Source organism: Electrona antarctica (assembly GCF_951216825.1).
Source record: "Electrona antarctica genome assembly, chromosome: 17".
Lineage (NCBI taxonomy): Eukaryota > Metazoa > Chordata > Actinopteri > Myctophiformes > Myctophidae > Electrona > Electrona antarctica.
In genome coordinates this window covers 25,985,538-26,000,474 of record NC_136798.1, presented here as the reverse complement: position 1 = coordinate 26,000,474, position 14,937 = coordinate 25,985,538, and the positions used below count along the sequence as shown (strand labels likewise).

At 45.1% G+C, this 14,937-nt stretch overlaps 1 protein-coding gene across 3 annotated transcripts in view; it reads left to right on the top strand.

Moving 5' to 3' along the window:
• The window catches only part of fynb (FYN proto-oncogene, Src family tyrosine kinase b), a 104,796-nt gene that overhangs the window by 59,915 nt on the left and 29,944 nt on the right, over positions 1-14,937 (top strand). For all 3 annotated transcript variants that reach the window (XM_079526574.1, XM_079526573.1, XM_079526575.1), the window contains exons 3-5: positions 5,320-5,416; positions 12,604-12,702; positions 14,152-14,255. In XM_079526574.1, the coding sequence (XP_079382700.1) occupies positions 5,320-5,416; positions 12,604-12,702; positions 14,152-14,255 (300 nt within the window). The remainder of the gene's footprint in view (positions 1-5,319; positions 5,417-12,603; positions 12,703-14,151; positions 14,256-14,937) is intronic.

Here is a 14,937-nt window from a genome sequence, read left to right as displayed (position 1 = left end):
TGTGTTGCAGTCGCACTCATCCATTTTAAGTTCTTTCAGAGTTCTTGTCTTCAGTAACCGATGTTCTTCTCTGGGTTGAGGATAAATTGTTTGTAATCTCCACATAATATACAACGGGTGTCCCCCGTGGCATAATCGTTATGCAATGCTCAACCAATGGCACATCTCCCACCCAATCACGCTGGCCAATCACAATTTGCGTCCTCACTTTTCCGTCTTCAATTTTGTCTTCAATGTTTGTGTTTACACAAACCCGGAAAGATGGGCATAGGAGGGCTTGCGCCCCTCAAAATACATGATTAACTTGAATTCAACACATTTAATTTAACACTGATGATAGTTCTGTCAAACAAATCTATGAGCCATCAAAGCTGCGTCAGCACTTGGAGACAATTAACCCATAGAAAGAAATTATAATTAATTATTTAAAGGAGCATTCAGTGATTTGGGTGATTTGGAAAAAAACCCGGTCCACCCGGTAACAAGATGTGCACATGCACACGCTCTACAGTGGGGGAAGTACAACAGACCAACAGCACGTGCACCAATGCCCGCCCCACTCGATCATGATTGGAGGAAGGCCCCTCTCATCCTGATTGGATGAAGGCTTTGCCACCCAAAGCCCAAACTGAAACTAGGGTTTTTTGACCCCAGGGGCTCACTGGGGACAGGGAGGAACTCCTTATATGGTCAGCACACTCTATAGTAGGGAGAATTATCCAGAAAAAAAGAAAAAATAAGTGATATTTGAATTAAGTCAAATAACTGAATATACCTTTAAGAAAAAGCTATATTTCAAATCTCTCAACTGACAATAGATGATGAGACAGTTTGAAAACCTCTTATCAAGTTGAACAGAAAAAGAAGAAGAAAGAATTGAATATTATGCAATACAACTATCTAATATCTATCTATCTGGAGAAAAAACTAAAACACTGAAAACCTCTGAACTAACAGTAGGCCTACATGATTGTTTGCTTATATAATTTCCCCAAAGTTAAGTAACAGTTTGTCCCATGACCTTACGTAACTAATTAAGTAGGACACCAAACCAATCATCAATAAAACCCTCACATAGTAACCAGGCAACAGCTTTTGTTACGTGACAGAAAACAGGAAGCGATAACACTTAGTGTCAATTGTTGTGGAGATTAAAAGCGTCAATGTTTGAGCCTTAAAAGCACCACATTTGTCTTTCTGTCTTTATACTTGTCTAGTCGACCTGTCTGCCTGTCTCCTCTAGTTCTTTCCTCTCTGTCCATGTGTCTTTTTTTGTCCTCTCTCATTCTCCACTGTCACTCTCTGTCTTTCACTCCACTCTTTGTTCTTTATCGTGAGAATAGCAGCAGCCAGGTCCTTCCCATCGCAGCCGCTACCAACCAGTAGCCTTACAATAGCTATCCATATCACCCCCTGGTCCCCCGGACACCCAGATAGAGGAGGCCAAGCGGACAAGTGAACTGACTCCCATCAAACCTCATGATGGGAGTTTAACTGAACCTTGAAGAAAATGCCATTCATGTTCCCATTTTGGTCCAAACACTACATGTGCTTTAGTGTGTTCGTTCAGCAACAGGCACTCACTGTCCCCGCCATCTCTTCAACTGTTTAGTAAATAGATAATACATTTTCAGATTGGAATATCAAGTTTATCCAATCAGTAGAGAGTACCCATACAGGATACATGATTAATAACAAGTGAAATTGGAAATGATTCAACCAAAAAAAGTAGCAGATACATTTTTTTCCAGGATAAATTATTTTTGACTGGATAAAATTGGTATCCTAACCTGACCTGAAAATTTATTTTCTGATTACTAACAAGCTGAAGAGATGGGGAGATCCCTGTCACTGATAGCAAGCGACTTTGAGTACTCAGAAAAGCGCTATATAAATCCCAGGTATTATTGTCTCCACCAGGCCGAAGGCATGGGGAGAGAGTATGTTTTGCACTCCGTCCGTGTGTGTGTGTGTGTGTGTGTGTGTGTGTGTGTGTGTGTGTGTGTGTGTGTGTGTGTGTGTGTGTGTGTGTGTGTGTGTGTGTGTGTGTGTGTGTGTGTGTGTGTGTGTGTGTGTGACGTGTGTGTGTGTGTGTGTGTGTGTGTGTGTGTGTGTGTGTGTGTGTGTGTGTGTGTGTGTGTGTGTGTGTGTGTGTGTGTGTGTGTGTGTGTGTGTGTGTGTGTGTGTGTGTGTGTGTGTGTGTGTGTGTCCGTCCTTCCGTCCGTCTGTGTACAACTAATCTCCGGCACCGTTAACCCGGTCGATGCCAAACTTTGCACACACACTCCCTGGATGCCAACGATGAACCTCTGCCCCACATTTTCCAGAACGGCCTGTTATAGCGCCACCATGAGGCAGCTTTTCACATTTTTTACCTAAAACTGCACCGATCTGCATGAAACGTTGCATGCACACTCCCTAGAGGCCAAGGACAAACCTTTGACCTGCATTTTCCGCATCTGCCTTTTATAACGCCACCAGGAGGCCGACTTTTGTAAAACACATTTTTGAGTGGTGTAAACCACTCCTACGACTGGCTTTGTTAGTTTACGTCTGTCTGTCTGTCTGTTCGTACCAAAAAATGAGCATGGTTGCTACGGTCACCCAGTTCACCCGGGTGTGATTTCATTACGTCAGACATTACGTCAGACCACAGCTGATCAGGCTATATAAGACCTTACACCACTCAGTTCACACAGGTGCGATTTTTTTATATTACTCCTCCAGATTCTGTCCACAAATCTCACAAATCGTTACACAGTATCTCTATGGTCATGTGCTCAAGTCGGATCTGTCCGATATTTCATATTCCATCCAATTGGCTATAATTGGCTTTCACAGTTTGCAAGATTGCCCCGTTTTGAACAAAAGCCTCAAATCATGAACGCAGCATGCAATTTACGTGAAATCTTTCACACATTTACTACATCTTACTAGGCTGAGGAATATATCCCACCCTTTTCACATTGGCCTGTTATAGCGCCACCAACAGGTTAATTTTTGCAAAACACATTTTTGGAACAAAATGCCTCAAATCATCCAATTGCCATCAAAGGCGTATGAAGAAATGGCACCCTTTTCACATTGGCCTATTATAGCGCCACCAGGAGGCCACAACCTGACCTGCCCTGGTGGAGACCTGTGCCCCGAGGGGCACTTTTTCTAGTTATTGAGTGGTGTAAACCACTCCTACAACTGGCTTTTTTGTGCAGAAAAAATGAGCATGGTTGCTATGTTCACCCTGTTGTAATGACGTAATGAAATCACACCCGGGTGAACAGGGTGAACATAGCAACCATGCTAATTTTTTCTGCACAAAAAAGCCAGGTAATGAAATCACACCCGGGTGTGATTTCATTACGTCAGACATGATTTCATTACGTCAGACAGACCTTACACCACTCAGTTCACACGGGTGTGATTTTTATTATTACGATCACATTTTACCAAAAACTTGTCAGCTATTAAAAAATAGCATCTTATGTGCGTGTGTGTGTGTGTGTGTGTGTGTATGTGTGTGCGTGTATGCGTGGGTGCGTGTATCCTAGCCCCCCTGCTCCTCACTGGCTTGCCCAGTTTATCTGAATTTGCACAGAGACATTGACCAATTTAACAAATGTAACGCTGTTTTTTAAATATATTAGTTATTACATTTCTCCATTCACTTATAATGGGGAAGACTTCCATTAAAGTATTTTTTACTTGGAGACCGGCGTAAGCGCTAAAGAATTACATCAGTCTGCGGTGGCGCTATAACAGTCGAGGGTGGTTTAATCAACAGAGAGCCAAAAGCAATTCCATTTTCATCCATAGGGGGCGCCACAAAACATGATTTTTGGGGGGGTAAATCGAAATTACTTACACATAAATCCATAGATCCATAAATCCAAATTACTTACACATGATCACAGGGGTGACTTGACATTGTAATTGGCTAGCAAAATCTGTGGGAGGGGCCTATATTTCCGCAAGCATCTGTGCGATCAAGGCAACCACACTATATATGAACACTTTGGTGTTCATATATTCACACGGGTAAGGACTATGGCACTTTTCTTTTTAATCTTGAAAGTGTGAGAACTGCTATTTAGAAGACATTAAATCGGCCTCAACAAAGAACACAGCCCTTTTAATGGCAAACAAAAGGTTTTGCAAAGCAGTCGGGATCACCATTTTAACTCTGATGGTGCAGTGGCAGTGCTTGCCAGGCTTACTTGGTGGCACACCTCCTGCCAATAAAGAACACCTAAAAGGTTAAGTGGGTGGTGAATATGGCTGTTAACATGCACTGCTGCAGCTGAGGATGTGTGTGGTCACCTCTACTGGGCTACATTATAGACATGAGTGAAGCTTTCATTGCATTTCTAATGCACTCAGTCATCCCTTTTATCTGATCCACAGTGCTCTCCAATGGCATTTTCCCTTCTGGGTGTTTGAAGTGCGTTTAATACTCAAACCTCATTTTCAGCTATTTGTTCTTACAATATATTTGGATGATAGTCAATGGTACAACCTGCAGGGATGGCGTACGTGCTGGTTTGGAGGTCTGCGTGTGTACTCTGTACTGTACCTTCCTCACTTGGGAAGGAAGCATGCATAATTCTTAATAATTACATGAACCCAAGCATCCCTATTCCGGAATAGGTGATTGTTGAAACATTCTGCAAAAATAGTCAAATATTAGGCAAAAATAACACACAACGCATTGCAGTGTTATGTGTTAATAACAGTTTAGGTCAACTAAATCAGGACCAAAAATGGACCAGAATTTGTTTAACTATTTAAATTCAGATGTGACCCATGCACCCTTTTATGGAAACTTGGTGTGATTTCATTACGTCAGACATTACGTCAGACCACAGCTGATCAGTCTATATAAGACCTTACACCACCAAAAAAAAGTGAAGTGAGGGGCGATCATCATACTGTACGTCATCATACATCATATCATTCTGGCCAATCACAATTTGCGTCCTCACTTTTGTCTTCAATGTTTGTGTTACTGTTTACATATTTTTGTGTTTACACAAACATTCAAAGCTAAGCTGGGCATAGGAGGGGCTAGCACCCCTCAAAATAAAAAAAATATCTTGGCGCTTTCTCAGTCCAGACCTTGTAGAGCATGTAGAGCTTACCATGCGTTGTCACTTACGATTGTGAGGTTAATTCTCTCTTCACTAATCGCTTCTCTCTTTCTCTCTCTCTCTCTCTCTCTCTCTCTCTCTCTCTCTCTCTCTCTCTCTCTCTCTCTCTCTCTCTCTCTCTCCCGTCTCTCTCCGTCTCTGTTTCTTTCCCTCTCTCCCCCATGTCTGCCTGCAGGAGTCACCCTTTTTGTGGCACTTTATGACTACGAAGCGAGGACAGAAGACGACCTCAGCTTCAGGAAAGGAGAGAAGTTCCAGATCATCAACAGCACGTAAGTCATTGCAGCTCCTTATCTACCCTGACTGCAGGTGCCGACTGCTGAAACCGCCATAACTCTGTCTGTCTGTCTTAACCATTTTCAACGTGGATGATATCCTATTTTCGGACATGTCTTTATAATTTACATTAATGTAAAAAGAACCACCGCTCATCCGCTGAAAACTTCAGTGAGGTGCTGGAGCCACAAAGGGAACATGAGAAAAATAAGGGAAGCTCCACACACTCAGATCTGCGCACAATCAATGTATTTATTTAGCAAGCTTTCGGTCTACTGACCTTCTTCAGGCGGAGCTTCCCTTTATTTTTATAATTTACATTAAAATGTATTTATTTATTCATAACATGTTTAAAAAAATAGCAGATCTGCAGCATCACACCACATTATTAGCTTGTAAATTGTACATTTTTGAAGGCTTTAGTGTGTGGTTACAGTCACACCTGCCTGGGACCAAGTTGTTGTTATGCAGTATCAACAAGACAAATGGTGAGGAATCATAGTATGCATGTACACAAACTTAGATGAGATCAGGAAGTCCTCCTTCTGAACTAGGACAGGAAGTGCAACTGCCCTCGTTTCCTATATGCCTGCAGCCATGTTAGCTCGTTTTACCGCCAGTCAGCGGAACTGCCCAAAGACTGGCTATTTGGCTAGCTGTGTGTGTGTGTGTGTGTGTGTGTGTGTGTGTGTGTGTGTGTGTGTGTGTGTGTGTGTGTGTGTGTGTGTGTGTGTGTGTGTGTGTGTGTGTGTGTGTGTGTGTGTGTGTGTGTGTGTGTGTGTGTGTGTGTGTGTGTGTGTGTGTGTGTGTGTGTGGAGAGCAAGAGGCATAACAGCTCTTCAAGCAGGCTGGCCTCAGAGCCTACGGATGGTTTTCATTTTCTCTCCCTCAGCATGCCGTAGTCTATTCTCTCTCTCTCTCTCTCTCTCTCTCTCTCTGATGCTCTCTCTCTCTCTCTGATGCTCTCTCTCTCTTTCTCTCATATGTCATAGCGACCCTCTTCTAGCTCGTCCTCCCTCCTCAAAGACATGTTTATTTTGTTAGGGTTTCTGTAGTGTTGCAGTGGCATTTGGCTGGGCGCCCCCCACCACCACTGACAGGAGGACAGGGTTTCTGTAGTGTTGCAGTGGCATTTGGCTGGGCGCCCCCCACCACCACTGACAGGAGGACAGGGTTTCTGTAGTGGTGCAGTGGCATTTGGCTGGGCGCCCCCCACCACCACTGACAGGAGGACAGGGTTTCTGTAGTGTTGCAGTGGCATTTGGCTGGGCGCCCCCCACCACCACTGACAGGAGGACATGCATGTTATGTAGTTTGACCCCATTCTCCTGTGCTTCCCCTTGTGATAATTACGCTGATCAGTTGGGTGCGGCACGCCGGCACACCATGCACGACCTCATTCTACGGTGACCTCATTCGTTGATACTGATTAGACTGTGATCACACCTGTAGTGTATGTGCTGTATACAACCCTCCAACCCCACCATCCATATTCCGGGGCCGAACATTTGCCAAAATTAGCCAATCTATAAGCTCATACTGCGACGCGTTGTGAGCTTGTAGATCGGCTATTTTTGGTTTAGACAGAAAAAGGTGGTCCAAGTACGGCGCTAACTCAGGTCCAGTTTACTAAGTTTAGAGTAGACTATGTTAAGTGGTTATTATATATCCAAACTGAGGGTCTACATCTACAGTGGATAGTTCCGTTGTATCCCTGCTAATGGTAACATGCACTGCCAGGAAGCAATTTGAAAAGCAGGATAAAGCAGAGTGACTTCATGATTCATGTACCAATGTTTAAAAGAGCATAGCGGTACATTTCAGTTAATGCACATTGTTTATTATCCCCTGCTTTGTGCACTCGCTATCATCTCCCCTTATAGCCTTTGATCTAGGCAGGTCAGTGTTCCACCGCAACTATCTATGACCGCAACACACCGCACCGCTCCGCTCCGCGCACCGCACCGCACCGCACCGCACCCACACCGCAGTGCACCACACCACACCACACCGCACCACACCACACCGCACCGCACCACACCGCACCGCACCGCACCCACACCGCACTGCACCACACCACACCACACGGCACCGCACCGCACCACACACCACCACACACCACCACACCACCACACCACCACACCTCACCACACCCAGTCAGCAACCTGGAAGACCCGTGACACTTCCTGTGCATTCCTGTGCACCACCTCGCTCTCCTCCATCCTCCCATGCCTGCTGTTCCAGCCTGCTTCAGCCTCCCTGCGTCTGGTGGTGGTTGGCTCCTTCCGGCTGCTCACAGACACTGACCCCTACTGGAGAAGTAGCGTAACATCAACACCATGGGATGCCCACAACCACTGCCAAGCCTCAGCCTTTTCCTCCTAACCTGATTTTAAGTTAGTCGTCAAGGCTGGGCCTTAGCTGGCATTATGGCAGGCGGTCCCTGGCAGATGCCTGCTCAGGCTGGGGGGCTCACGTGAACAGGCGCGGGGACGCCCGGAGAGATGGCGGCAGGGAGCCAGGCACCGTGGCACACAGAAGGAACCGTTGTCCCTTTTGTGATGGCATCTTAACACGCACAGGAAGCTGTGTGTGAATGCACATGCAGCGTGTGAAGGGGGACAGGAAGCTGTGTGTGAATGCACATGCAGCGTGTGAAGGGGGACCTGAGTGTTGTCAGGGAAACCTCGTATCTCCACATTGATTCTTTTTGCCCTCTTTTTTACATCACAACGCGCCGTGAGCTTGTAGGCAATTCTGCCTTTTTTATAAGCCTAACCCTTTGAAAGTAAAAGTGTTCTTTCTTTCTGTTGGTTTTATCAATATTTAACCAATGAAGACGTTGTGACTAAATTACCTACAGTCTCGATCCATTCGACCACAGCTTATTCTTTTCCATTTTCCTTAAAGCAACAGTTTTGAACATACAAGTCTAGGTTTCCAACTAACAGTGATATTCCCCACTTGGCTCTCACCAACAAGCGGTTACAGTGAGAGCTGTTGGAGAACTGAATTGGAATTGTTCTGATGCGACTCTGGGCTGTCAATAAATGAGCTGTGGTGTGGTGAATGGCTGCTCGTTGCTGTTTTTAAGGTTTTTGATTTGTTTGCATACAGTGCTATTGAACACCCTTTACATCTGTGTGTTGGTTAAAAGAATTTGAACCAATGAAAAAAAACTCCATTGGACTGCTAAACCAGCTAACGCCACCACCTCTCCCCTCTCATGCAAGTAAGTAATTGACAATATATAAAGTCACAACACCAACTTTGATTGGGCAGTATTGCTACAGTATGTTTTCAAAATATATGGTTTTCTTCATTTCCTGAAAAAAGTAAATTTTTCATTTTCTGAAAAATGAACATTTTGGAGTTAGGTGGTTTCTTTCCGACAGCAGAGATATATTATGTCTTCTTAACTCCATTCTTTCAGCACACACACAATGCTGTATTCTCTCATCTGCATTGGAGAGAAGGGATTAGTGGCGGTTTAGAGCTGTGCTTCTCAACGTGGGGTCTGGGAACCCCCATGGGGTCCTTGAGGGGGTTCCAGGGTGCCTGGAAAATGTGTTAATATACAGTAGCATCAAAATCTATTTAACACTTTATAAACCTATACAGTATATACAGTACATCGGCTATTTGATATCTGCAAGCTCCTATGCGACGTGTTGTGAGCTTGTAGCTTGAGAGCTTGTAGATCTGACATTTTCAAAACACAGGATGGGAGGGAGTACTTTGTTTACTGCTGGTTGGAGTCAAAGAAACAAACACGCCAACACACATTGTCTTCCCTCACGTCTCTCCCTCTTTCTTTCTCTTCCTCCTCTTGTCTCTCAGGACAGATCGCTGAGGGCAGGATTCCCTCCGTCTGTCCGTCCGTCTGTCTGTCTGTCCGTCCTCTGTCTTTCCGTGCCCCGTCCGTCCTCCCCCTCATGTCTCTCCGAGCCCGGAGCGTTGCACAGCGTGTGCACACGCTCATTCTTCTGCCTCCCGAGGGGATCCTCCGCTCCGCTCGCCTCCCTGAACAAAAGGAAAACAGGCCCGTTTCTGCTTGTGATGTCGTCCCCAGGCCATTCCTCATCATGGCTTCATTCACACCACATGAACCCCCCGTCCCTCCCGCCCCCCGTCCCCCCCGTCCAATCCCTTATACTGCTTTATATCTCTCTCTCTCTCTCTCTCTCTCTCTCTCCAGTGTTTTTCGAACCCCACCCCACACAGACACACATACTGTGCAACACCCCCAGCCATACACACACACACACACACACACACACACACACACACACACACACACACACACACACACACACACACACACACACACACATACAGAACCCCCCCCCCCACGCGCGCACACACACATTATCTGGTGTATGAGTGATGTGATTGCAGCCAGCGCCTGGTGGTACCATGTGTCACAGAGACATCGCCATGGGGGTCATCTGGAGGGGGAGGTGTGTGTGTGTGTGTGTGTGTGTGTGTGTGTGTGTGTGTGTGTGCGCGTGTGTGCGTGTGTGCGTGCGTGCGTGCGTGCGTGCGTGCGTGCGTGCGTGCGTGCGTGCGTGCGTGCGTGCGTGCGTGCGCAAGCATGTATACCTACCTACAGTATGTGTGTGCAGCCTATACGATTACTATTAGTATGGTACACCACTGCCCTTAGTTGTCCCTCCAGGCAACCAACCAGCTAGCTATTGATGTTGTGTGTGTGTGTGTGTGTGTGTGTGTGTGTGTGTGTGTGTGTGTGTGTGTGTGTGTGTGTGTGTGTGTGTGTGTGTGTGTGTGTGTGTGTGTGTGTGTGTGTGTGTGTGTGTGTGTGTGTGTGTGTGGATGGAGAGTTTCATTAAGGATGTAATACCCTTTAGAGGGTGATAGGTGTAATGGAGGACAAAGAAGGAATATGTTAGTAGTGTTTCACTTTGAACAAACTAGAATAGGCTGTGAGGTTCGTTTACAGCAGCTGTGAGGTTGGTTTACAGCAGCGTGAGATGGTAGTATAGAATGATTTAGTGATTCCACATGGATGGCATCAAACTTTCATACATGGCTAACAGGCTGAATAATTAAAGGAAAACTCGTTTCTCTGTGTCTCCGGTATCGGTAAGAGTAATGGACAGTACTTGGCCCTATAAGCTCGTCAACGCTCTCTCTGTATTGCCATGACAGTTGAAAACACCACCAGATTGTCCGTATGGATGGACATCAAAAACTATAGCCAGCCAGATAACTGCCAAGATAAGAAGCAAGGCTTTGCAATTAATTATGAGTATTGTAGCGTCAGACAGCAAAGCACCATGTTCAGAATGGGACAGGAAAATAGCAAGCTCACAATGCGCCACGTTGAGATGCATTGTGAGCTTGTAGATCGGCTATTTTTTGGCCCCCCAGGATATGGATGCTGGAGTTCAAATGGTTAAGATAAGAATGGGATAGAGCACTGGTTCTCAAACAGTATATGTTTTGTTTCCTACATTTTGTTTTTCGTTATTATTTCAAAGTCATTTTCAAAATACATTCCCAAAAACCTAAAAAACAAAAACACTAGTTTGGTTCTCGACCTGAAAAGTTTGGGAAAAACACTGGGATAGAGTACCCGAAAGCAATGGAAAGATGTCACGTGAGAAAGGCCAAGGGATGGGAAGATGACCAGCTTGTGCAGATGAAAGACTCTGGCGCAGAGGGAGGGAGGGGGGAGGGACGAGCGAGCCAATAGGAACTGATTATAGCTATAGTTAACGAGAGATGAAGGGATGGAGGGAGGACAGTAATGACTGCGTGGGCGTCCGGGCTGAAAGGTTACTCAGAGCACCCCCCCTCTTCTCTGGGAGCTTTTCCTCAGTATTTAGTGGATGCTCTCATCCACACTGACTCATAATGAGCACTGTACTTGACCGTGTTAAATTTACATTACAAGCAACAGTACGGAACTTGGCAACAGGGGAGTGACCGTTGGAGTCAAAACGAAAGGGAGGTGTCTCTAACATTCCACGACAAGCCATGGACATATTATCACAAAGCAAGCCAATAGAGAAGCATAACACAGTGCAGGGGCCAGAAACAGCAAGACACGAACCATAGCTTTCTCTATTCTGGGCATGTCATAATAGGCGAACGTTTCTAGAAGATTTTGCAATGTGTTGTGAGTTTGTAGATCGGCAATTTTCCCCAATGAGATTTGGTATAAACAGAAAAAAGGATAGTAGTATTAGAGGGCCGTGGTCAATGAAGCATGTGGTTTAACAGATCTGGAATTCTACACTTCTGTTTTTAGTCTGCCAGACGAGGCTTCAAAAAAATACAACTCTAGAATAGTCATTTCCTCATGACTGCTATTATCCCATTTGGAGAATGCTCTACCACAGATGCCATGTTGTTCTTTTCACTTCCTGATCAGTTTGAACAGCCAAACGCCGCCCAAAGCTACAAGAGCTTGCAGAAAGCATGCAGTGTTTCGATCACATGAATTATGGATTTCTTTCTCTGTGTGCGTCATGTATATATGTATAGCATTTCACAGATGCTTTATGCATTTCACCCTACAGTCCTTTGAGTGCATATATACATACAGTTCATTTTTAGCATGCACGACCTCAAGGTTAGACATTAGACAAACCCCCAGACATTTGTGTTATAGCTCTCAGCATGGGTTGCCAAACCTTCCCTTATGGAAATATGGAATCGTCCCTTATTTGGAAACTAAAAGACGTGTCCCTTATATGGCATGGCAGTGGCAGCCACTCGAAAAAAGCCAATGCATTTTTCCCATAGAGATTTCCAAAGATATTGATATCAATTATTTTAAGCCTATAATCAAGCCATCCAGGATCCTGGTGAATCATGACCATAAAACCTTTGATTCTGTGAAAAAAGAAATCACACTTGTGTGCAGTGAGGGGCACTGTCATCATCATACATCATACATCCTCTTAAACATCATACATCACATTCCGTGCTCAGCCATAGACACTAAGGTTCATGTGGTTACAATTGTTAGTAGCCAATGATCCATGGCTGCTTATGTGAATGTCAGCACACATCGATTCATCGATTGTTACCACTTTATGCAGTGTTCTGTTTTTCTGTTTAGCATGAAATGGTTTTAATAAAGAAAATGTTTAATTCAATCTCTCTCTCTCTCTCTCTCTCCCTCTCTCTCTCTTTCTCGCTCTCTCTCTTTTAGTGAAGGTGACTGGTGGGACGCTCGCTCACTCACCACCGGTGGAAACGGCTACATTCCCAGTAATTATGTGGCTCCAGTGGACTCCATCCAGGCTGAGGAGTGAGTGTGTTTATGTGTGTGTGTGTGTGTGTGTGTGTGTGTGTGTGTGTGTGTGTGTGTGTGTGTGTGGGGGGGGGGGGGAGGGCTGTTGTCATTGTGGGGTATACATCGCACAGCCTGTAACTTCTTCTCGCACATGCTCCGAAATGGCATCGGGGCCTCTGGAGACAAGGACGCAGTCTTGTCAGACACGCACTTCTCTCCGTTGATACTGTGTGAGAGATAGAGAAATGCAGGGAATGAAGGAAGGAAATCATACCCTGATTGACAATGTATCTGCCAGACCATTTCACAAGCTAGCTAAAATGACACGTGAGACTTCATAAAGAGTCGCATTTAGTATTTGAAATGTCAGGTCATTGTGACCGAGATTTTTCTCTCTCTCTCTGTGTATGTGTGTGTGAGAGAGAGAGAAGTGCTTCATACACTCCACCCATCATATTGTGACTCTGAATAATGATCTTATGGTTGTGTTGTGAAGTCGAGGGCTCATTATAAGCCTTCTGGAACGGAGTGAAACTAAACAGAATGAATGAGAGTTAGAGAGAGAGAGAGAGAGAGAGGGAGAGGTTAATGAGAGAGAGGGAGAACGTTCTGGTGCCGTGCTCATTAACACAGATCTACTGTGGCACCAGAGGAAACCTGTTCACAGGGTGACGTCATATATATGGGACCTCTCGTTGGCGGTTTTTGACTAATTACAGTCTGCAGGACTGCAGGAACCTTGAAATGCCAGCTTTTCATGAATGTCAGACCAAGAGAAACCTGCTTGATGCTCCAATTGCCTCCCAAAATCATAAGGATTTGACAAACACTGCTTTAAATAAAGTAACCACAGATATAGATATTCATATTAAAGGGTTAAATTATTTTGAGCCCAGATTTTAGGGTCTGAGGCTAAAAGGTCAGGTTAACATAATTTGTGTCACAATCCCTGTTACTTTTTCAAAAAGTAGGGCTACAAGAACTTGAAAAAACCCAAAATCAAACAAACAGCTGGTTGATGTTCAAATTGCCATGGGTTTCTTCTATTTTTATATTTAGTAGTGTAATTGGAGTCACAAGTCTTTGACTGGTCCTGCTGTGTGCAAAGCTGCTACAGATTCCAACAGCATATGTCACACTCTCCTTTAGTCATTCTTCTGTAATTACTAACATCTGTGTGGTTCCACATGAACAAACTGATGGAGAACTCATATAGAGTCATTTTGGCAGCCAAAATGTAATATGCGAGCATTTGGTTTATTCTTGTATAATTCACAAATCACATCATAGGACTTAATTTGGCTTCCGGGCAAACGTGTCCTTCAAAAGTCACATAATGTAATATCTTCTTTCTTTTTTATATATGTTTATTTATTAGGGATAAATGTAATATCTTCTGAAACTCTTCCTGTTGATTCATTGGGTAAGAGCATCCTCATAACATGCTGTCTCTTGTGATTGCAGCTGGTACTTTGGAAAGCTGGGTCGTAAGGATGCCGAGCGTCAACTGCTGTCCACTGGGAATCCTCGTGGCACCTATCTCATCCGGGAGAGTGAAACTACCAAGGGTAAAACCACCAGACACACCTACAGTATATCCACCTGCTGAGTGTGTAACAAATATATACAATACATAATGTACAAGCAGAAATGGGGATTTTGCTGATGCCGGGCATGTCCAGTCCATATGCTGTATGGGAAAATCTCTCAAACCCGCCACAGACACTACCCACCTGCCAGCCACAACTTGGACTTCATATAGTATTTGTGTGCGTGTGTGTGCGTGCGTGCGTGCGTGCGTGCGTGCGTGCGTGCGTGCGTGCGTGCGTGCGTGCGTGCGTGCGTGTGAGCGTGCGTGTGAGCGTGCGTGTGAGCGTGCGTGTGAGCGTGCATGCATGTGTGCGTGCGTGCGTGTGTGTGTGTGTGTGCGTGCGTGTGTGCACGTGTGTGTCCAACACCCCAAAACCCAGTTTTAGGTGATAAGGTGACGACCGTTTGGTTAGTAAAAACAGAGAGATGTGTTGGGGTGAGCAGTGAGTCGCTCATCACCGCAGCGTGACGTCATGTTGTAGTACCGAGGCATATTGCAATGCATGACTCCAGCGTGTCTGTGTGATGCAGGTGCCTTCTCCCTGTCCATACGGTACAATGCATGACTCCAGCGTGTCTGTGTGATGCAGGTGCCTTCTCCCTGTCCATACGGTATAATGCATGACTCCAGCGTGTCTGTGTGATGCAGGTGCCTTCTCC